The sequence below is a fragment of the Drosophila ananassae genome, chromosome XL (assembly GCF_017639315.1).
Source record: "Drosophila ananassae strain 14024-0371.13 chromosome XL, ASM1763931v2, whole genome shotgun sequence".
Classification (NCBI taxonomy): Eukaryota; Metazoa; Arthropoda; class Insecta; order Diptera; family Drosophilidae; genus Drosophila; species Drosophila ananassae.
The window spans coordinates 3,262,448-3,284,557 of record NC_057931.1 but is presented as its reverse complement, the minus strand read 5'-3'; the positions used below and the strand labels follow the sequence as shown (position 1 = coordinate 3,284,557).

The following is a 22,110-nucleotide window of genomic DNA, read 5'->3' as shown; positions in this document are numbered from 1 at the left end:
CCTCCTCCTGTCCTCCTTGATCCTCCTCGTCCATCGATTACCACGTCCTTTGCATCTTCAATCCTTATGCAGACTGATCGGAAGGACATCCACGAATCATTAAGGGGATTATCTTATGAATGGGAACTAACTTGGCAAAGATGTAGTCTTCGCAACAAAAACTCCTTTCAAATGGGCAGGAAACAAGGACATTCAAGGGGTACCCCTTGGAAAAATCGAAAAAATTGAAAACGATATTTAAGACAAGTTTTAAATGAGGAATTAAGCTACTCGGTTCCCTGATTATAGAAATGTATACCTTTTCCAGATCGGACTAAAATTAGGAAAGTTGTGATCTTCGGAAGGGGGCAAAATGGGGGGTCCCGAAAATTGGCACTTTTTAAGGGGTACCCCTTGGAAAAAATCGAAAAAATTGAAAACGATATTTAAGACAAGTTTTAAATGAGGAATTGAGCTACTCGGTTCCCTGATTATAGAAATGTATACCTTTTCCAGATCGGACTAGAATTAGAAAAGTTGTGATCTTCGGAAGGGGGCCAAATGGGGGGTCCCGAAAATTGGCACTTTTTAAGGGGTACCCCTTGGAAAAAATCGAAAAAATTGAAAACGATATTTAGGAAAGATTTTAAATGAGGAAATGAGCTACTCGGTTCCCTGATTATAGAAATGTATACCTTTTCCAGATCGGACTAGAATTAGAAAAGTTGTGATCTTCGGAAGGGGGCCAAATGGGGGGTCCCGAAAATTGGCACTTTTTAAGGGGTACCCCTTGGAAAAAATCGAAAAAATTTAAAACGATATTTAAGACAAGTTTTAAATGAGGAATTGAGCTACTCGGTTCCCTGATTATAGAAATGTATACCTTTTCCAGATCGGACTAAAATTAGAAAAGTTGTGATCTTCGGAAGGGGGCGAAATGGGGGGTCCCGAAAATTGGCACTTTTTAAGGGGTACCCCCTGGAAAAAATCGAAAAAATTGAAAACGATATTTAGGAAAGATTTTAAATGAGGAAATGAGCTACTCGGTTCCCTGAATATAGAAATGTATACCTTTTCCAGATCGGACTAAAGTTAGAAAAGTTATGATCTTCGGAAGGGGGCAAAATGGGGGGTCCCGAAAATTGGCACTTTTTAAGGGGTACCCCTTGGAAAAAATCGAAAAAATTGAAAACCATACTTAGGAAAACTTTTGAATGAGGAAATGAGCTACTCTGTTCCCTGAATATAGAAATGTATACCTTTTCCAGATCGGACTAAAATTAGGAAAGTTGTGATCTTCGGAAGGGGGCAAAATGGGGGGTCCCGAAAATTGGCACTTTTTAAGGGGTACCCCTTGGAAAAAATCGAAAAAATTGAAAACCATATTTAGGAAAACTTTTGAATGAGGAAATGAGCTACTCTGTTCCCTGATTATAGAAATGTATACCATTTCCAGATCGGACTAAAATTAGAAAAGTTGTGATCTTCGGAAGGGGGCAAAATGGGGGGTCCCGAAAATTGGCACTTTTTAAGGGGTACCCCTTGCAAAAAATCGAAAAAATTGAAAACCATATTTAGGAAAACTTTTGAATGAGGAAATGAGCTACTCTGTTCCCTGATTATAGAAATGTATACCTTTTCCAGATCGGATGAAAATTGGAGACACTGTGGTTATCGGAAGAAGGAAAAGTGGGAAAAGTAAGGAATCAGGATTTTTCAGAAGGACCTTTTAATTCACACACTTATCCTTTTAAGCAACCCATAGCCTGATGAAGGATTGTGGTTTTCCAGAAATACAGTCCGTGTTGGAAGCCTCTGTGAGTTTCGATGGCCTTCGTGTAGAAAAAAAGGCGAAAAACGATTAGTTGCGGCATCTGCCGCTTGTGGCACAAACAATCAGATGCTGCAACCGCCGAAACAACAAAAGCAACCACATATGCAAACACAACTGGGACACGTAGGCGTATACGCAATGTTGACATTCAATTTGAAGAGGCGCTGCTATTAATTGAAGCCCTAGAGGCTGGAAAAAGAGTGTCAATGCCAAACAACAGCAATAATTAAAACCATATTTGAAAATAAAACAAGCCAAGGATGCAGCAATTATAAATATTTTCACTTGCCAGTTGATTAGAGGAACTCTGGGAGACCTTTAAAGTGCTGCCTTTGACTTGTTTGTGTTGCTTACACCTAACTACAGCTTAACATACATTCGATGGCTTAAGTCCACAATGCAGGACCCCCAACAATGGAAATGGCTCTAAAAAAAAGAAATCAAACAAAACGGAAAACAACAAAGCTTTCTGTTCAGCACAAAGAAGTCTCACCTGAGTCCATAGTCCGGAGTACTGAGTCCTGAGTCCTGAGTCCTGAGTCCTGAGTCCTGAGTCCTGCACCCCCACAAACACAAGCCAACAAAGAATGGGAAACTGGCCAGAAGACAACGAGGGGGGGAAGGAAACTGACAAAATGGCTTGAAAATCATGATAATGCCACTATCCCATGGCTTGTTGGAGCTTTTGTTTGTTTACGGTTCGAGTTTTTTCTACTTTTTACCATTGTGTCTGACAAACTATTGGCCTCCATCATTTATTACAGTCGCCCCAGGCGATTGATTGTTACTTCCTATTCACAAAAAAAAAGAAGAGACTCAAGAGTCTGGAGTCTCCAGTCTGATGTCTGGCCAAATCTTGCGTCATCCGCCAGCTAAGCCCACACAATCGACCCAATAAGGCCAAAACCAAAACATGATTTGCCATTCGGCTAGTGGCTAGATGTTGTTTATTCCACGCACTTTATGACATCAGCTCGAAGACCAGCTCCAGCTCCAGCACCAGTTTGGTCACTACACTGGGGACAGGTCCACCTCCATTCATGCGTCCTTGACTCTGGCCTTCTCCACTTGCTGTGTCTTGGCTGCAGTTAAGTTCGTTACTTAATCCGATTGGGAAACAGAAGAAGAATGAAGAAAAACTCACCTGTAATCAGGGAATCCGCATCGGCCGGTGCCACGGCAACTATGGTGGGCGCATACTCATCTTCTCCGGCACCCTGCTGCTCCTTGTCCGTCCGCTGGAGGACCTGCTTCCTCAGCTTCCGCAGGTAGGCGGCCTTGTACTCCTCGCTGGGCTTTCCGCCGGCTCCGTAGCTCACTTCCAGGACAGTCAGAGGGATCACAGTAGAGGATATGGGGACTAGATCTAAGAAAAGATTTCATTAATCATAAATGAAATAAAAATAAAGCTTCAAAACACTTACCTACTTCGTATTTCTCGCCGGGATTCAGCTTGTAGAGCATGGGGGCAGCTAAGGCGGTGGCCACGCAAGCCAGTAGAAGAATAGTAGTCGTCGTCATGTTGTCAGTTCAGTCGTCTAGTCTTAACTGATCCATGGATCTGCAATATACAATATTGGAATCAGAAAGAAATTTCAAATTCGTATTTGAAATACTCACCAGACCGATATTCTCACCTCAAGCGATATATCGATAGGCGAATAGCACATGCAGCATGCCTATCGCACTACACGTACGATATTTTCCCAGCTCTATAATGTAATGGTATTTGAGTTTTTTGGCCGTGTTTTTGTTTGGTGAGGTAAATGAAAATCAGCGAAATCGCCCAGGAGTCGAGGCCAATGGAACGGACGACCAAGTGACCAGTGCAGGCAATTAGGATACGCAGGAAAATCGGAATTATCGGAGCGGGCAGCAGCAGCAGCAGCAGTAGCAGCACTTAGGGCAGAGACACAGCGACGACGCGACAACAAAGAGGAAACGCCAACGGGGAGGAAGGGGAAAAGCATGAGCTGGAGCTGAGCTTGAAATCGAAACTAAAACTGCAACTGCAACTGCGAGTGCCAGGAGTGCGGAGTGTGACGACGGCGGACAATCAGAGAACGTGACGAAAAGTTGGGTAATTGGATTAGCAGCGAGGCAGTAACTTGAAGTGCAGCCCATGAACTTCAGGTATCCGGGCAGTTCCTCATCAGAGACAGAAGTCAAGTCCTGCAGCCACCAACAGCAGCATCTCCACGGCGAGGCAACTAACATAAACAAGTCCGCAGACGCAGCAGCATCAGCAGCAGCAACAGCAGTAGCAGACGGAGATAACAACGGATCCACTATGAGCACTGTGTTCATAAACTCTCGCAAGAGCCCCAATGTGCTGAAAAAGCAGGGCACCGACCAGTGGGTCAAGCTGAATGTGGGCGGCACCTACTTCCTCACCACAAAGACTACGCTCTCCCGCGACCCCAACTCCTTTCTGTCACGTCTGATCCAGGAAGACTGTGACTTGATATCGGATCGTGTGAGTATTAATGGTCTCACCCCCTCACCCCCCTTGGGCAGCACCATCACTCACACTAGCTCACTAATATTACACATTAATAGCATCGCCCCACCATCGGGGGCGATGGTAATAAGGCATCGCCTTATTACTATAATTATAGTAATAAGGCAGCCATTCCAACTCCAAAAATTTGCGTTCACATGTACGACTAGTGGTGACCCAATGCAGGTCATGCAGTGGCAGTGGCAGCATAGCTAGCCAGCAAGAAAAATCGTTTTTCTAGGTCGCAGGGCACACAGTGGAGAGCCAATACCCATTATTTAAGATACACAATAATGTAAACAGACGAAATGGTTCTATATTTTAATTATTAGTATTTTTAATGATTTCTCTTTATTTATTTTTAATTGTTTTTCGTTCAAGTCGAATAGTTTCGAAAGGAATCATTTTTTGAAAAGACGGATCACATGGATGGGTTGCTCCATGCCGTGACCCATTGCCGTGTACATTAAGGAGCGAAGAGAACCCGGAGAGAACAAGAGCGGAGACCTTGCTGCAGAGAGAGCCGGAGAGCTCTGCACTTGCTGCTGCATTTGGGACGGTTGTGTGGGTGAACTAGTTTCGCAAAGTGACAGGCAGAGGCCCTGTGTTATTCAAACTGCTGACCAAAGTCCTTGAGCCTTGCAGCCTTGGACCGGGTGGCTTCTCAGTGGGTGGCTGGCAAGAGGGTTGTAGGTAGTAGGCCCAATCATAACAATAATCACAACATGAACGCGGCCAAACCACAAACAATTATATTCAAACACAATTCCGCAGAGGAATTCCAGAAGGCCTTTTGTTATGTACATACATATGTACATACACCGAAATAATAAATAAGCTCCAACCAATACGGCAATGAACAGTCAGTCAGTCATTCCCAGCCAACTACAATAGCCAGTGGGCTTTTTCTCTTTGTGCATGGATAGTAATTTCGTTTTATACATTCCTCCCACGATGCTCAAATACTGCCAGCCGAACAATAAGCACTGCACTTTGTATTCATGTGTCAAAGCTGTGTGTTTCACTATTGATTAAATTCGTGGCAGGGCCGGGCCGGGGCGGGCCAGACCAGAACATAATACACACAGTCCGGGGGCACCCACCCCAAAGTCCATTTAAGCTATTACCTGAGTGGTAGCCAACGCTAAATGATGCCTGAAGGTGGAAGTGTGTACTCCCCCACTCGATTAGTAATTACTAACACCATATTTCCCTCCATTGCAGGACGAAACTGGCGCCTATTTGATCGACAGGGATCCCAAATACTTTGCTCCAGTGCTGAACTACTTGCGGCACGGCAAGCTGGTACTAGATGGCGTCTCTGAGGAGGGAGTGCTCGAGGAGGCCGAGTTCTACAATGTGACACAATTAATAGCACTGCTGAAGGAGTGCATCAGTCACAGGGATCAGGTATATATGTCCTTAAAGTGTATCCTTGTTCTATTTTTAAATCAAATCTCTTCTTTTCCAGCGACCGCAATCGGACAAGAAGCGGGTTTATCGCGTCCTTCAGTGTCGGGAGCAAGAACTGACTCAGGTGAGTCCTTCCGGGAACTCTTTGACAAACTATTCATGTTTCAATCTCATCCTCAGATGATCTCAACGCTTTCGGATGGTTGGCGCTTCGAGCAACTGATCAGTGTGGGTATGCAGTACACCAACTATGGGCCCTTCGAAAACAATGAGTTCCTCTGCGTGGTCTCCAAAGAATGTGGAACGACGGCCGGACGCGAACTGGAGCTGAACGACCGCGCCAAGGTCCTGCAGCAAAAAGGATCACGAATGTAAGAATTAATATATTATTTATGTTTTCAAAAGTAACTATTTGCATCTCTTTCATGTTTGATTCGCAGTCTTGGAATTTAAATACGCACAATGTTCACATAGAACTCCTAAGCATTATATTTTAAACCTTTAACGAGATCGAACTCACATCATCTACCAATCAGAATCAGAAACAGAACTCATATCCAATCAGCTAACAATAGAGACAACAGCAACAATAAGAGCCGCCAAGGAAGCGCCACATTAGCAACAGTAACTACATCTTTAGGCCATCAAAGGACTTCAGACCAGACTAGATCATACCAGACCAGCCACAGCCACCTTACCAAGTTCATCCCAAGCAGCCGCATTCAAAACAAGTTAACAGACAAAAGAAAAAAAAACTGAAATTCGATTTCAAATGCGTTGTGCGCTTGCTCCTGTACTATAGACTATAGCACTGTAGAGAGCTAATTTGTGGGCTGGAGTGCATGTGTTCAACTCGAGTGGAACCAAAACTATAAAAATAACTCAAAAAAAAAAGAAACTAAGAAAAAAAAATTAAGAAAAAATTACAAACTAAGCTAGAACCACAACCAGCCAACCGTGCTTTGTTGAGCGCCTCTGCTTTTGAGCTCCGCGAGAGCACAGTTCTCAGGTCCTGAACGGATCTCTCTTGCGTACAATAAGGTAGGAATTATGCACAATTTAGCGGATGTTTGTAGGGTTAGGTCTTAGTAGTTTTTTTATAGTGCTTACAATAACAACACCGACTATTTGGCCGCTGGGCAGTCGCGTCCTTGGTTAAGCAATTTAATTTCATAACTCTACTCTAAGTTGGAGCTGCATTTACATGTCAGACTTGGATGCTCCCCATAACCGTAGAGCCGTAGTGCCGTATCTCCAGGACTAGCTATTCGTTCATGTAGTGATCCACCATAAGGAGAAGGCATTAGGCTGCAATCGAATAGTTGATCCTGGAGGATAAGAATCGTTCCGCGTTTTGTACGCCCCGGCTACTACCTTTTGAGCTTTATTTAAGTGAAAATACAAAAATAAATAATAAATTAAAAGCAAAGAAAGCAAAACAAAATGATATCCACTAATGAATTACGACTGAATTTATGTGAACTTGCACTCAAAAATATGAAAAAAAAAAAAACAAAAAACAAAAAAACTTGAAAATTTGATAGTGAAGAGAAATGTTAATTAATATAAAAGGCGAAAACAAAAAGCAAATAATACAAAACCCTATCCGGCGACGTTATGTTCAGACAGGCATATAATATAATATGATAAGTACATTAATGTATATAATTTTAAATACATAGATACTAATTTATACACAAGAAAACAAAAACAAAAATTTGATAACAATTCAAGGAAAAAAAAACGTCGCCACCTACTCGAACCCATTTTGAATTATTTTATGAGAAACGTAAGGTGCGTGCTGATTATTTAGAGAATAACTTAAAATTATGCTAACGTGAATTTTTGGTTCACGCAGCTCCCGGTTAATGCCGTAAATATATATATATATACCCGGATCCGGCAAAACAGCAATACCAGAATGGCGCAACTGCTTTAAAATATATACAGACGCAGATACAGATACAGAATATGGGTAAAGCTATATATATATATATATATATATATACATGCAGATATTCAAAAACGATAATACGATAATCCTAATGTAAACCTCCCAATAATATTGTACTCACCCTTGCCTTACCTAACCCTTTCCACATATTAAGAAAATAAAACTCTTCACACGTTTACCCACGTTTCTGCAGATAGGTGTCTCGCCATATCCTGATCCCGGGACCGTGCACCTGTCCTCGATAATCCACTCACTCACTCAAACTAATAATAATACATTTAAGATCAAACTAATAAACATGACAAAATCTGACCAAAATCTGGAAACTTTTTTTCAAAATTTCAAACTTGCAAAATTCAAATTATACCATTAACTTTATTTTAAACCATTCAACTTGTTTGATTCTTTCGTCGCATCGAGTCTGGGGCTAATGGGAAGCTAAAAACAATAATATTAACTAAGTTTTCGAAATCATTTTTTTATTGTGAATTTAATGAATAAAACAAAGTCTTGGAGCTACAAATCATCTTCGAAGCAATATTGATTCTACTTTGGGACTATAGAAGTACGTAAATCTACAAATATATGATTCTCCGGTATTTTTTGCATTAAAAATCTGTAAATAGAATCTATATTTTTTGAAAACAAAGACAAATACCCTTGAAGGGCAGAATATTCAAAAGGAAAAAGAGGCGCCATAGTATTTTTATCGATATATTTTACCGATAGAGTGTTGTAAAACGATATATGGGGTTTTCTGGCCAAAGAGATACGGTCACTTGCAGCGTGCCTGGATCTTACCTTGTTTGTATTTTAAAATAACTAGCCGCAATTTACAAAACAGCTATGGAGGATGGGACTTTTTTGAAGTCGGAGTTTGATTGGGACGCCATCGACGTGGGTGATTATCAATTGGATCATTCCCAAAACTTTTTCGGTAAGAGCTTGGCGAACACATCTTTCACAGTTAGTTAAATAAAAAGGCGCCATTTTTCCTCTTTTGGTACAAATTTTTCTACAGCAAAGGCAAATAAGGAAAATATTGGAAACGTAAACAATGTGAACCCTCTGCTGGCCTGTGCCACTCCCGTGGCCAAAGATCAGGAACAATGCCAAAAACAAAATGAAGATACGGACATCAAACCGATTCCGATCAATCAACCGAGCTGGGACGAGGAAGAGCTCATGGAGGAGAATAGGCCGGAGGCGGATCAACACCAAAGTACAGAGAACCGCTGTGCACCAGGTCCCAACCTGCGTCTAATGTGGTCACCCGTCCAGCAAAAACAGCATACAGAGCCCGCTGCCGGCGGTTCGGTTCCTATTCCCAAAGCCTACGAGTTCAAAAACCTCTACGAGTCAAACAGGCAGCTGGCGCTGCGAAAACGAGAGGATGAGGAGCGAAAGGCGCGCGAGTTCCACAGTCGGCCTATGCCCAACTTCAAAATGATACACAACCGCATCGGCGAGATGCGTGTGGTCCACAAGGTGACAATGCCGGTCACTCCAGAGGTCGTCAAGCACGGACGACTGGATAGGGAACGGCGAAGGATGCGTGACCCGGATCATGATAAGCAGCCACCCCCTAGACCTGGACATTGCCAGCCCAAGCCGTTCCAGCTTCGCAGCGAACAGCGCCTGCGCGAACGGCGCGAATACGACGCTGCTGTGCAGGCGAGTTTGGAGCAGAAGAAAAATGAGGTAAATAAACGTTGATGTTTAAAAGATTTAAGAAACCAAATACAGCGGGTGGAAAGAGCCCTCGATTATGGTATTTTACAACACTATGTCATGACAGGTTTTGGGGTGAAAAGTAGGGCATTTCTTTTAGCATCAGTGGCTGGCCACACCGATAAGAGTTAAAACGTCGAAAAGGTTTACTTGGTTTTGCCATCGAGGGAAATTGTGCATCCTATCTGGGCAGCCGGGATACTATATTCCTTGGATCTCGCTAGACAAATCATCATACAGATTAGAAAATCGTAACGACTGCCTGCGCCAATAAAGCGACAAAAGCGTACAGACGCGAACGGAACGGAACGGCACCGAGCCACAGAGCAAAGGAAAGAGATAGGGAGAGCGAAAGTGACGAACGAGAAGGCGAGGCGGGGGCGCCGAGAGCGCAGTTTGTTTTTGTTGTTAGTGGTGTGAGTGACTCATGACGTCGCGGACGGCGTAGAAAAAGCCAGTTGACAGTCGTAGATTGGATATATCGGACGAGCATAAAGGAGGAGATATTGGCATCCGCAGGTATAGGCATCCACAGGCGCCCGCAGGACACGCAACAGCTGCTACCGAGTTACCACCACCCATACGCACACGCCAGCACAGTATCGGATACATTATCACACACACACATTGGTACACCATACCTGGCACCGAGGGTCACACGGCAGAGCAGAGCTGAGCGCTGCACACCACCACCACCACACACACACACACACACAGGTGATTTTGTCGTCACAGTTGGCTACTCTTCGGATTTCAGAGTCTTCATTATTTTTGATTCCGACCGAGCGCCAACTACTGAACACTAAGCACTCGGAACCGAGCGAAGCAACAGGGACCGACCACCGGACCAAGAACTTTCGCATCAACATCAATATCTCATCATCATCATCATGGTGGACCGTCTGGTGAACTCGGAAGCAAACACTCGTCGCATCGCATCCGTGGAGAATTGTTTTGGCAGTTCGGGTGTACCGCTGGCGATGCAGGGCCGTGTCCTGGTCGGCGAGGGTGTACTGACTAAGATGTGCCGGAAGCGTCCAAAGAGCCGACAATTTTTCCTCTTCAACGACATCCTCGTTTACGGGAATATAGTGATTGGCAAGAAGAAGTACAACAAGCAGCACATCATGCCGCTGGAGGAGGTGTCCCTGGAGTCGATTGCCGATAATCAGCACTATAGGAATGGCTGGTACATTCGCACCACCACCAAGTCGTTTGTGGTGTATGCCGCCACCAGTACAGAGAAACAGGAGTGGATGGCGCACATCAACAAGTGTGTGGAGGACCTGCTGCGCAAAAGCGGCAAGAAGCCGGTGGAGAATCATGCCGCTGTTTGGGTGCCGGACACCGAGGCCAGTGTCTGTATGCACTGCAAGAAGACGCAGTTTACGTTCATCCAGCGCCGCCATCACTGCCGCAACTGTGGCGCTGTCGTCTGTGCCGGCTGCTCCGCCAAGAAGTTCCTGCTGCCCCAGCAGAGCACCAAACCGTTGCGCGTCTGTGACGCCTGCTACGATCGTTTAAAGCATGTGCCAAGCTCCAGCTCTGGCGAGGATTCGGCTGCCGTTGCTGCCGCATCTGGTAATAAGCTCAACACAACCGCCGGCGATAGCTCCAATGATGAGGACTCCGACGAAGATATTGTCTCACCGGGCGGCGAGTCACATGACGAGCCCCGTTTCTATGGCGACAACAGCGTTCTCTCCTCCGCCGACGACTCCACGATAGCCACTCCCTCCTCCACCACTACAGCAACGTCAGCGATGGGCCTATCCGTTGCTGGTGAGCCAGCCCAAGCCAACCCGAATCCAACTGCTGCCGCTGCCGCTGCCGCTGCTGCTGCCCCCGTAGTCGGCAGCCACTGCTGAGAAGATCGAGATGAGAGTTAACCACTGGTACTGGTAGATATCCAACACAAACAAGAACCTAACTAAGATGATTATAGCCGGGGGGGGCTCTTCGTTTGGCCGTTGCCATCTCCGCTTCAAAAGAGATTAGCAATAAACCATTAGTTCCAAGACATAGTTTTAATTGTGAAAGTGGCCCAGTTACATGGATCCTTTTGGAGCGGCCTAAGCTAAGCTTTACTTCCTGTAAGATTCTCCTTTTTTCTGGAAAGTGATTTTGACCTTGCCTCGGCTGGCCTCGCTTTGTTTTCTTATTCTTTATATTTTATTTTTTATTCCCTGATCCCACTCGGCGCGAATTCCGCTCGCTACGCTAATCTTATCAGCCAAAATGGCTCTGGCTGTTACTCTATTTTTTTTTTTTTTTTGTGCTGGCAAACAAAACTGGCGACTGGATCAGCCGTTCCCGATACCAAGTGGACGTCGCCACCACTGTCCATATTCTGTGTTCCATTCCGGGCAAGGTCCCCCTTATCACATGGCCTCCCGCCTCAGCTGACTAATCGGGGTAATCCCGGCTCTGTAACTGGAATGAATCAGTTCTCTCCTGGAAATCACATCCCATTCATTAATTCCAATTTCTTCTATTTTTTTTTTTTCAGCAAGACGAACAACGGAAACGATGCGAGCAGGAGGAGATCAAGGAAATACGAAAGATGACGGTATTCAAGGCACGGCCCAATCCATTCAAGTAGCGCCGACCAATCGTCGACTAACAAAGTTAGAATTATTTTGTCCAAAAACGATGTCAAGTGGCTGCTTTCATGGTTACAACGAACTCGAAACAGAAAGGAGGAGAACTACATGGCCAGGCGGAGGAGACAACCACACAGCAAAGGATCATTCGCGGGAAACTGGCATAACAGAACAGAACAGAACAGAAAGCAGCTTGATATACCCGATATATATATATATATTGTATACCTAGTTTTATCATATTAACACACTTTTTGTCCCTAACACTAATTTACGCGTATATCCGTGTTCACACACCCCATATATTTGTATTTCCCCTTTTATTTCGGATGAGAAACCACTAAAAATTTTTTGTTTGGCGGGAGGATCATAACTAAACCTAATATTATATAAAAACGTACGCATTGAGCAATTTGCAATTGCAATTATTAACTGTTTTCTATTTGTACAAAGGCGATAAAAACAAAAATAAATTAAAATTAAATCTGTAAATTGAATTTGCAATAATAATTCATCATCTCTTTCCATTTGGTGGCAAAAACACCAGGTCCGACTACTATTTGGGGGTTTCCTAACTTTACTCCCAGTCCAGAACAGGCCCTGGCTTTTCTGTCAAAAAAAAAAATAGCCGCAAAAATCGCTCCCCAAAATGCACACAAAACGCACCCAGAATAACAGGCGAACAGGAATGTGCAGCAGGTGGCAACCCTACGCTTTTTCGCGCTCTCTGCAGTGTGACCTCTTCTCGCCACTTGTGAGAATACCAAAAAAGCTGGTATATAGTATATATTATATACTGGGGTAGTTGGAGTTGGCAACCGTTGCAGTATTTTTTATTTGAATCTCCACCAGCCCCCAATTTCTGTTCTCCTGTTCGTCCGGGCGATTCTTGTGTTTTGTCGTTTTTCGAGCTCCAGCAGAATGGGACTTTATTGTTCTTCACAGGGGAGACTATGTGGGCTTAGGCTATGTTTTGTGCTGACCATAGTTCGAATGGAAAGAGATGGAAGTATCCTGTTCCACTTATCTTTTCAGACTCTTTGCAAAGAGATGGGGATGCCTTTTAAAGTCGAGAAAATAAGGGGAAAAAATGACAGAATTGCGTATTTGAAGCCCCCACTCCAATCCAATCCAAATAAACATCAATCGATTGAAATTCAATACAGTTCAGGGTATGATCCGTACCGCCCAATAAGCAAAACGATTCTGTATCGGTTTTTTGTTGAAATTAATGTTTACTTTATAACCAGATCTAATCAAAACTGGTCAAGGCATTATAGAGAATGAGAAGAGAGTATACACAAAAGGTGCCAGGCGATATCCGTGGTCGCGACTGGAGTTATACGAAACTTCGGTTAAGTACATCGGTATTCTCGTTATCTTGTGTTATGTATGTCTAACATGCAAAAAATATATTCATATAAATGTATATCAAATTTTAGACAGCAGCCGGCCCGGACTGGGCCTGTCCTGCACTGGGTAACTGTATCTTCATTTGGATCTGCTCCTGGAGCCTTTGCTCCTTCGCCGCCGATCGGCTGGCCCTGGAGCGCTCCCATTCGGCTTTGTGCTTGCGCTTCGTATGATGGTACATGTTCGACTTGGACCGAAACTCCGTGGGGCAGAAGGCGCAGGTATGCAGTTTAACGCCAGTGTGTGTGGCAAAGTGCTCCTGAAGAAAGTATAAACAATGATTAAAGCTAGACTTATTAGACTTACAAACTACGACTGACTCACCTCTAGGTAGCGCTTCATCTTGAAGCTCTTCCCGCACACGTCGCAGGCGTACTTGGGTTTGCTCAGGCAGCGGTGATTCAGCCCGGGCAGTTCCCCGCAGTTGGGACAAATGAGGGAGATGGGCGCCTCGGGCTTGATGACCGTCTGGATGGGTGGTGCTGTCGGTGCTGCTCGCCGCTTGTCCGGCGTTCGCTTCTCCGCCTGGCCAGGTGGTGATCTGGAAACGCATTTGTCATTAGCGTGTGTCAGAAGACCACTTGAGGTGACTTACCCGAAGGGATTGCTGGGGGTGGTGGTGGTGGTGGTGGTGGTACTGGTGCTACTTGATCCCCCGGCAGCTGTGGAGGCTGTCATGGCGGACAGGAGATTTATGTGCTGCTGGAGTTGCTGTTGCTGAAGGAGGCTGGCGCACAGACGCTGCTGCAAGCTGTCCGTCTGGTTGGCAGTTCCTCCATTGCCCCCACCTCCGCCGCCACTCGCTCCGCCTGTGCCTGTTATCGAAGCGGCAGCCACCACAGCCGCTGCCACGGCATTATAGTTGGCCAAAATGAGCTCGTTTTCTTTGAGACGCTTCTGGGGTGATTCCTCGTCGCCGCTGCCATCACTGGACTCTGTGGGTTGTGCCTTCTTGGGCGAATGGGTCTTCCGGCGGCTGGAGCGAGTCCGCGATGCACGACTGGCTGTGGGTGGGGTCTTGGCCATGGTCAAGTTGATGGACTCTCCGGGCTCTGTCTTGATCACCGACAGCGGGAGCTGCTGCTGGATGGATGGCGGAGCTGTAGCCGAAGCTGTTGCGGGAATCCCAATGCTGGCGGGAGTTGTGAGTGGAGCAAGAACTGAAACCTCCTCGGCCACCTCAGTTTTCACCTCCTGAACGGCATGATTCTGCGATTTGGCCGCGTCCCGTTCCTCACGAGCTTTCAGCCACTGGGCGGTGTGCTTGCTCTTTACGTGGGTGTACATGTTGGAGCGGCAGCGAAAGGCCATTTCGCAGTAGGGACACGGGATTGGCCGGTCACCGGTGTGTGTGGCAATGTGCTCCTCCAGGTAGCGACGCATCTTGAACGACTTCTCGCAGAACATGCAAGGGAACTTATTGACGGCCGTAGTGACGGTGGTGACCACTGCTTTCGGTTCTGTTTTTATGCAGAATTCTACGGGAAATTCGGGCTCCAATTGGACCAGCACCTCGTCCGGCTCCTCCGACCAGTTGACGTCACAGTCAATCTCCAGGAACTGGCTACACAGCGTCGTCTGCTTTAGCTCCACCAGCTTCCAAAAGTTGTGGAAACTCTCCAGCTGGGAACAGCACTCCGTGCAGATGCAGGTGGATATGGCGTCGTCGCGGGATAGCTGGAAGATGTATGAAATTGTACGATTGCGATGGTGTCACTACTAGCTACTGGGGGGATTGGGTGGCTCGGGTGGAATACTCACGCAGAGGTACAGATGAATAGAGATCAGTTGGACCAGGTCGCTTTCCGGCATTGCCTGGCCGCTGGCACCGTCGCCCTCCTCCTCCGCTGCCGCCTCGGTGGCACCGCCGAATAGTAGCACCGCGTCCTGCTCGTCCAGCGCGTTCAGACACAGGCGACAGATCATTTTGTAATTGGGTTTCTCTTATCCTAAGTTGGGATTTGCTCCACCATCGGATATGCGAACAAGTGTGCCCAGTTGGGGGTGTGTTTGGTATGGACAGCTCATTTTGGGCAACGCCTGAGCAATACGGGCACACTGTAAAAATCGATGTAATAACTATGTAACTTACATATGTAGAAACGGTGCTTACAAATTTTATTTAAATTTGAATTTAAATCAAGGATAGATTAAAAGTTAAATAAGCTTTTAATTCTTATTCAAATAGTCTAGAATTTGAACTTTATTGATCTAAATATAAATTTAAGGCAAATAGTGTCTATAATTGTGTTATACACTTTTTTTTTTATCCTGAATTTAACTTTTAATTAATTTAGTAATTGTTAAGCCGACTCTTTAGGAAGTATTCTCTTTTTTGGTTGGCGGTTAAGTTTCATTTCCAAGGTCAAGAGCAATTGCTTTTAATTTTCATTGCTGAGACACACATAAAAATGCTTTCCGTTTCGTTTTGTTTTGCCTTTTTTTATGGAAATGTGAAAAAATGGCGCTTGTGTGTGGATTTTGCTGGCTTATTAAGTTTACAGCTGCATTAAAAACCGACTGTCAAATAGTACAGTGGAGCTTCAATAAGAAAAGTGAATAAAAAATCCATATATTTACTTTTGGCTTACATGGCGTATGAGTAATTATTATAAAACAGAAGCTCCTTAAGGATGAGAAGTGAGGAGGAGGGGGGGAGGAGCTGATTATTACTACTATTTGGTTTTTTTTAGCAAAAAAAAAAATTTTTTTAATTTTAGATATTTTTAAATTTCATAATTTGGCTTCTTAGGTACTCGCTATGAGAATCGAGGAGGAGGGCGATGTTTTTAATTATTATTTTTTTTAATTTATTTAATTTTTTATTTTTTAAAATATTAATTTATTTTCTAGAAAATATTTTTCTTAAGTGCGCCCTATGAGAATCGAGGAGGAGGGCGCTCTTTTATTTATATTAATTTTTTTATTATTTTTTTTTAATTAATTTGTTCAAATAACCATTTTGAACGTTAAAAAAATCGCACAAATCGAGGCTTCACTGTAAACTTGTATGTTATATGGTAATGCAATCGCTGCTAACGCAAATACAGGTTAAAAATTTTTATATACGTTTGTTATGGTTTTTTTTTGTTTGTTTGTTTTATTTATTTTTTATTTAGTAGACTGTTTTTTTTTGTATTTTTGTGTTCTTCGGTGCTTTTGCTGTTCCGTCTTTTTTTTCATCGGTTCGTGACGGCTGCTTTTGCTTCTTTTTGGTTTTTGACAGTTTTTTTTTTGTTTTTGTTTTAATTCATGCTGTTGTAAATAGTTTAAGTTGCGAAACACGTACGAAGCGATTCGGCCAGCCGGCGGCATAACAAGTGGAGCGCGACTCGCCACCGGGCTGTGGTTAGCAGCGGATGGTGTGGGCCTTGCCTCGCCTCGCCTTGCCGAAAATTGTTTGCCAATGTCGCGGTAAAGCTGGAAACCCATATACCAGACCAAGATCGAAGACATATGTACATGTGCCGCCCGCCATGGCTGCCGCGTGGAAAAAAGCTAAAAAGCCAGTAAGTTATGGCCGGAAAACCCGCTCAGCACCCACGCAAAAACACCAACAGCAACAACAATAGTAAACACGCATTCACATATAGGTGTTTGACCTTTTGACACAGAAAAGTCAACAAATTGAATTGCACAACAAGGGCTGAGGTGACAATTTTATTTAAAAAAAAAAAAAATAAATAACAGAAAAAAAGAAGGGATTTAAAAAACTGCAAAAAATATTCAATATATTTAAGACCTTTCTTAAGTTACTGGCCATGGAAGTCTATTTTATTAAAAAGATTTAATAAAAAACAAAATGGAAAAGCCATAAAATAATTATGGAATAAAATAAATTTATTGTTTATTTTAGGCTTCTTAAGTGTAACCTTTGAGAAGCGAGGAGGAGGGCGCTATTTTTATTTAATAATATTTTTTAATTTTTAAATTTATTTTTAATAAAAAAATAAATTAAAATTTAAATTAAATATAGCTGCTTAAGTGCAACCTATGAGAATCGAGGAGGAGGGCGCTGTTTTTTTATATTAATTTTATAGTATTTTTTTAATTAATTGGTATTTTGAAATACCAATATTAATTTTTTAATTCTATTTTTTCGCCTTGCTTAAGTGCTCCCTATGAGAATCGAGGAGGAGGGCGCTATAATTTAAATTAATTAAAATTATTTTATTTTTTTAATAATTCTTTTATCTTTAACACTTAAGACAAATGGACAGAAGGACATGTCTATAAGGACATGGGGGTTATCCTGATCCACAATATGTTAAATTATCTTTTCAACTTAAAAAATAATTCAGATTTTCTTGTAAATTCTTTGAATGTTTTTTCCATTTAAGTAATGCATTAAAATGCTTAAAAATAATGCTGCATTCCACTTAAAAGTGACGAATAAATAATTTGCAAAAAATGCATCTTACATAAAAGCCAAACTCTGATCGCACAAAGTGCAAAAAAAAAAAAAAAAGCTGGGGAGCTGGAAGCCGGAAGCGGGTTGTGGTTGTGGCGTTCCCCTCCCCTCCCCGATCGCCCTCTTGGCTACATATATTCAGGTAATAACTTGGTTATTTGCGATGCCAACAGAGACACTGGCAGAGGCAGAGCCAGCGACTGAAGCCAAAAAGCCAGAAAACCAAAACCAAGACCGGGCTGGAGCCCAATCAGTTGCAATCGCGGTTAAGTCTCGCATAGACGCGTTCCACTCCTAATCCGGCCAAGTTCTAGTGGGTCTTCATTTAAGCTACCAACTTTAGTTTTTATGGCCAAGAAATATTTAAAATTTAATTCATAAATTAAAGTCTAGGCCATGAATAAGAAAAATAATAATTAAAATAGTTTTAGTGAAAAAGTTTTCTATTTTTTTTTAAGTGACTGAGAAGGAAGATTATTTATTAAATAAATAACATATTAGAAGAATAATAAATATAATATTATAATTCTAAAAAAAAATGCCAAAAAGTATTGAGAATTTTTAAAGAAAGAGGAATATTTCGAGGACCTTTTTTGTTCTTCAAAACAAGAATCCTGGATAACAAAAATAAAATAAATTTAATAAAATAATAATAAACTGGAAGCCACTTTTCCAAAAAAGAAAACTAAACCCACTTTCCCTCGTTCAGGAAAATGGTGCACAAAAACGAGGAGCAACTGGTGGCAGATCGGTTACTGGAGCTGCGGGAATGGATCCAGTCGCATCCACAGCTGCCGCAGAATATATGTGAGTGAGTGTGGCAAGTTGGCAATTGGGTCGATGGCCGGGATGGCTCTTGGCCAGGTTGCATAACCACATATGTACTACCAATGTGTACACAAGCTCCTCCTAACCCCCTTCCCGACTCCCTCCCCCAGCTGGTCTTCTGCTCCGCCGCTTTCTCCACTCCACGAGGGGCGATGTCGGCCACGCCCAGCGCCTCCTGGAACTCAACTACGGGCTGAGGAACAAGCATAGCAATATCTTCCTAGATCGAGATCCCCTGGACGCCACATCCCAGCAGCTTTTGAAAGTGGCGTAAGTAAAGGGGGTTACCTTATTATTATTTTTTGTTTTTTAATTTTTTTGTCCCCAAAATGAAACTATAATTTTGTGGTTTCTGGGCCCTAATTTGCACTAACATCGACTGATAATTTACGATGTGATTTGGCAACAATTTCGCGCAGTGTCGCAGTCTGCACTTAGGGAGCCCCTGTCTCCTGTCTCCTGTCCCCTGTCCTCTGTCTGTTTGGCATGTCATTTGGGCAACCGGTTTTTGATATCCCAACATTTGTATATTTATTAACCCCCTTTTTGTGTCCCTCCCCCCCAATCTGGCAGAGATCTGGTGCCGTTGCCCGGACTGACCCCGGAGAACAACAAGTTGCTTTTTTATCGACTGATTGACTTTGACGCCGACAAGGTAAGTATCTGGCTATGTTTTCTGGCATGAAGATGTATCTGAAGATGCGCATATCTCTTTGGCAGTTCAATTTTACGGCTGGCATCAAGGTCTTCTTCATGGTGGCCGATTGCCGGTTCGCCACCGAGGACGAGGAGAAGCTGTCCGACGGTGAGATCCCCATTTTCGACATGGCTGGGTATACTCTGCGCCACCTGACCAAGACCGCCCTGGGCGCCCTCCGTGTCTACATGAAGTTCGTCCAGGAGGCACATCCCGTTCGGCTCAAGGAGATCCACGTCCTCAACTGCCCCTCCTTTCTGGACAAAGTCCTCACCGTGGTGAAGCCCTTCATCAAGGGTGAGGTCTTCAAGCTGATACACTTCCATCTGCCCAATGCCGAGACTCCCTTCCAGCACTTTCCCCGCTCCATGCTGCCGGAGGAGTATGGCGGCCAGGCCGGCAAGATGTCCGACCTGAAGCTGGAATGGATGCAGCTCCTCAAGGAGCAAAGGTGGGTTCTGGCTATTGATTTTTTTGATTATTTTAACTAAAGTTGGTTGTATTTCTTAGGGACTACCTGATGGATGCCAAAAATTGGCAACTAAACAAGGCCAAGAAGGGCGGAAACAAGCAGAAGGTGGACAAGGATGTGGCTCAGAGCCTTCGCACCCTGGAGATAGATTAGTCCTTATAGTATTTTTTTATATACGTATTGTTATTGCTTTTTAATCCTTGTATTTCCCAGCTGGGCTTGGGCTTTTTTAAGTAAATATATTTTATTTTTAAACAGAAAAGTGTTTTATTTTTTCATTAAGAGGCTAATAGGGAAGGGTTGGAAGGATTTCATTCGAAGGTAGGGGCAATGGAGGATCCTGCAGGAGTACCAGGTATCACCTAGTCTATAGATAGTCTCTTCAACCTCTCTCCATCCATTTTTTAGAGCTACTCTTTATGTTAATTCATGTTTTTAAGTGTATCTTTTGTAGGTGGCCCATTTTTTGTCTGTTTCTTCAGTTCAGTTTTTTAAGTAGGTGTGACAGGTGTGTGGTTGGAAAGAAAGAAAGAAAAAAAAGAAAAGAAAGAGAAAATGGTATAAGTGGAGCAACAGAAAACCGGACGGAATTAAGAGCAAAACGAAATCCGTAATGGAAGAAGACCTGTGGAGGACCCCTTGAAGTACTATTGACACATCCGTTCGGTTGGCCAACTTGGCCGACCTGGCTCTCGTCCTCATTCCCATTTCCATTCCCATTCCCAGACATAGTTTCGAGTCCATTATTCAGAGCCAGTTATCCGTAATCCATGTGTGTGTGTGTATACACATACACACAACCTACACCCAATACACAATCTGCATTTCGCAAACGCCCAATGACACTTTACACACATTGGTACATCGAGAACGTCATCGCCAGACAGGCCATGTCCAACGTACAATTACCAATCCATTCCAACCACCCATCAGTCCACCCAACCACCCAATCGGCCAAGCCACCCAACTGTCCATTTATCCAATGTGCAGTAACCACATCAACATTGCGCATGGAGATTCATAAACCGTGTGGCTGACACATTAAAGTGTGTGGCCCTGCAAAAAATACGTTTGCATACATTCGGATTATTACATCATACACTGGGAAAAAATAATACAAAATAAGACAAAGATAGAAGAAAAAATTAGAGTCATAAGTTTTCAATAAAACTTGCAAAGACTGAAAAGAGAAAGTAATTTTTACATATTTTACTTCCTAAAAAAACTTCTTAAAAATAAAGTTGTATGTGTATATATTCATTAATATAATTAACATACTTCTTAAATAAGAAAATATAATAAAAACTACCGAGAAAAAAATCAAATTTAATGCCACAAGTTTTTCAACTTCGCATGACTTGACAGAAAGGTTACGAAAGTCATTATATATTTTTTACTTCTTACTTAGAGAAGTAAAGATAAATTTTCCAGTGTAAATTAATTTAGATCTTTTTTGTGCAGATTTTAGATAGTTTTGAGTAAAAACTGCAACTAGAAACTAGGCAGGCACCCAAAATACAATAATCATTTGGTGATTCAGCACAAAAGTGTAGTCTGCCTTTCGGAAATTTTTCATTAAATCTTGATTCAGACAATGGAACATAATTGCATTTTGTTGGAAAATCATTTCTGCAATTTGCGTATTAATTTTCTTCAACTGATGCATAAATTCAGATGTCTTCTTGGTCTTTGTGCCACCATTTAACGCCACTTAATGCTGCAACTCAGTTGTCGGATTGGTGCGTGGAGTTTCCATTAAGGGATCTTTTGGGGTGAGTGCTGGGTGGGTGCTGGGTGGGTGCTGGGTGGGTGCTTGGTGGGTGCTGGGTGGGTTTACTCCGGGTGCTTGGATGGTTCGGGGACAGTGGGTGGTGGTGCTCTGGGACTCTACGTTTTTTTTATCCCAAACCAGACGTGCTGTGCATGCGATTGCATGTATGGTAATTAAATTATGTGGCAGCTCTGCTTTTGGCCAGAAAAGGGAGAAGTGTCAGTGGAAGTGGGTCGCATGGGCTACGGTGGGTGGCATTCAATAATTAAACGCATGGCTTGAAGCCTTTAATAAATTTCAGGAAAATTCTAGCAGGCCTATTGTTTAATTTTTTTGAATATTTTATGGGATTAAAAAACCTTTCCTTTATAATTCTCAACCGGTTCTAGCCTTGCAGTCTTTGATTTTCTTTAAAATTTAACTCTAATTTGTTTTTGATTTATTTTTAGACAGAGGAAGGTTTCTAGTGAGTCCTTTAGTGGCCAGTGTCCACTCCTTTAACAC

At 43.2% G+C, this 22,110-nt stretch overlaps 6 protein-coding genes across 6 annotated transcripts; 4 read left to right on the top strand and 2 right to left on the bottom strand.

The window, feature by feature from the left end:
• Window positions 1-2,727: 2,727 nt before the first annotated feature.
• Window positions 2,728-3,522, bottom strand: LOC6504045. Its single transcript, XM_001964040.4, has 4 exons — window positions 3,434-3,522; window positions 3,238-3,374; window positions 2,958-3,179; window positions 2,728-2,895 (listed from the first exon to the last, which is right to left on the bottom strand). The coding sequence occupies exons 2-4, from the start codon at window positions 3,332-3,334 to the stop codon at window positions 2,852-2,854; spliced, it is 363 nt and encodes a 120-aa protein (XP_001964076.2). The 5' UTR covers window positions 3,335-3,374; window positions 3,434-3,522; the 3' UTR covers window positions 2,728-2,851.
• Window positions 3,499-8,068, top strand: LOC6503603 (BTB/POZ domain-containing protein KCTD5). Its single transcript, XM_001964039.4, has 5 exons — window positions 3,499-4,289; window positions 5,538-5,723; window positions 5,785-5,850; window positions 5,907-6,097; window positions 6,167-8,068. Exons 1-5 carry the CDS (start codon window positions 3,936-3,938, stop codon window positions 6,177-6,179), a joined length of 810 nt encoding a protein of 269 aa, XP_001964075.2. The 5' UTR covers window positions 3,499-3,935; the 3' UTR covers window positions 6,180-8,068.
• A 352-nt stretch (window positions 8,069-8,420) lies between these two features.
• LOC6503604 lies at window positions 8,421-12,524 on the top strand. The gene is made up of 3 exons (XM_001964038.4): window positions 8,421-8,617; window positions 8,702-9,381; window positions 11,921-12,524. Exons 1-3 carry the CDS (start codon window positions 8,527-8,529, stop codon window positions 12,011-12,013), a joined length of 864 nt encoding a protein of 287 aa, XP_001964074.2. The 5' UTR covers window positions 8,421-8,526; the 3' UTR covers window positions 12,014-12,524.
• Window positions 9,485-11,306, top strand: LOC123256961 (pleckstrin homology domain-containing family F member 1 homolog). The gene has a single exon (XM_044716702.1). The coding sequence runs from the start codon at window positions 10,302-10,304 to the stop codon at window positions 11,277-11,279; it is 978 nt and encodes a 325-aa protein (XP_044572637.1). The 5' UTR covers window positions 9,485-10,301; the 3' UTR covers window positions 11,280-11,306.
• Window positions 12,525-13,225: 701 nt separating the features above from the next.
• Window positions 13,226-15,446, bottom strand: LOC6504044 (zinc finger protein 467). Its single transcript, XM_001964036.4, has 4 exons — window positions 15,189-15,446; window positions 14,023-15,104; window positions 13,752-13,968; window positions 13,226-13,686 (listed from the first exon to the last, which is right to left on the bottom strand). Exons 1-4 carry the CDS (start codon window positions 15,351-15,353, stop codon window positions 13,453-13,455), a joined length of 1,698 nt encoding a protein of 565 aa, XP_001964072.1. The 5' UTR covers window positions 15,354-15,446; the 3' UTR covers window positions 13,226-13,452.
• A 2,578-nt stretch (window positions 15,447-18,024) lies between these two features.
• LOC6503606 (alpha-tocopherol transfer protein) lies at window positions 18,025-20,097 on the top strand. Its single transcript, XM_001964035.4, has 6 exons — window positions 18,025-18,151; window positions 18,548-18,645; window positions 18,777-18,936; window positions 19,240-19,321; window positions 19,387-19,814; window positions 19,874-20,097. Exons 2-6 carry the CDS (start codon window positions 18,552-18,554, stop codon window positions 19,986-19,988), a joined length of 879 nt encoding a protein of 292 aa, XP_001964071.1. The 5' UTR covers window positions 18,025-18,151; window positions 18,548-18,551; the 3' UTR covers window positions 19,989-20,097.
• The last annotated feature ends 2,013 nt before the right edge of the window (window positions 20,098-22,110 follow it).

Coding starts and splice junctions, on each gene's coding strand:
- LOC123256961 (XM_044716702.1), top strand. CDS start 10,302: ATGGTGGACCGTCTGGTGAACTCGGAAGCAAACACTCGTCGCATCGCA.
- LOC6503603 (XM_001964039.4), top strand. CDS start 3,936: ATGAACTTCAGGTATCCGGGCAGTTCCTCATCAGAGACAGAAGTCAAG. Junction 4,290..5,537: donor GTGACTTGATATCGGATCGT/GTGAGTATTAAT, acceptor CCTCCATTGCAG/GACGAAACTGGCGCCTATTT. Junction 5,724..5,784: donor GCATCAGTCACAGGGATCAG/GTATATATGTCC, acceptor CTTCTTTTCCAG/CGACCGCAATCGGACAAGAA.
- LOC6503606 (XM_001964035.4), top strand. CDS start 18,552: ATGGTGCACAAAAACGAGGAGCAACTGGTGGCAGATCGGTTACTGGAG. Junction 18,646..18,776: donor ACAGCTGCCGCAGAATATAT/GTGAGTGAGTGT, acceptor TCCCTCCCCCAG/CTGGTCTTCTGCTCCGCCGC. Junction 19,322..19,386: donor TTGACTTTGACGCCGACAAG/GTAAGTATCTGG, acceptor TCTCTTTGGCAG/TTCAATTTTACGGCTGGCAT.
- LOC6504045 (XM_001964040.4), bottom strand. CDS start 3,334: ATGACGACGACTACTATTCTTCTACTGGCTTGCGTGGCCACCGCCTTA. Junction 3,180..3,237: donor CGGCGAGAAATACGAAGTAG/GTAAGTGTTTTG, acceptor ATCTTTTCTTAG/ATCTAGTCCCCATATCCTCT. Junction 2,896..2,957: donor TGCGGATTCCCTGATTACAG/GTGAGTTTTTCT, acceptor ACTTAACTGCAG/CCAAGACACAGCAAGTGGAG.
- LOC6503604 (XM_001964038.4), top strand. CDS start 8,527: ATGGAGGATGGGACTTTTTTGAAGTCGGAGTTTGATTGGGACGCCATC. Junction 8,618..8,701: donor TCATTCCCAAAACTTTTTCG/GTAAGAGCTTGG, acceptor ATTTTTCTACAG/CAAAGGCAAATAAGGAAAAT. Junction 9,382..11,920: donor TGGAGCAGAAGAAAAATGAG/GTAAATAAACGT, acceptor TTTTTTTTTCAG/CAAGACGAACAACGGAAACG.
- LOC6504044 (XM_001964036.4), bottom strand. CDS start 15,353: ATGATCTGTCGCCTGTGTCTGAACGCGCTGGACGAGCAGGACGCGGTG. Junction 13,969..14,022: donor ACCCCCAGCAATCCCTTCGG/GTAAGTCACCTC, acceptor ATGCGTTTCCAG/ATCACCACCTGGCCAGGCGG. Junction 13,687..13,751: donor AGATGAAGCGCTACCTAGAG/GTGAGTCAGTCG, acceptor TACTTTCTTCAG/GAGCACTTTGCCACACACAC.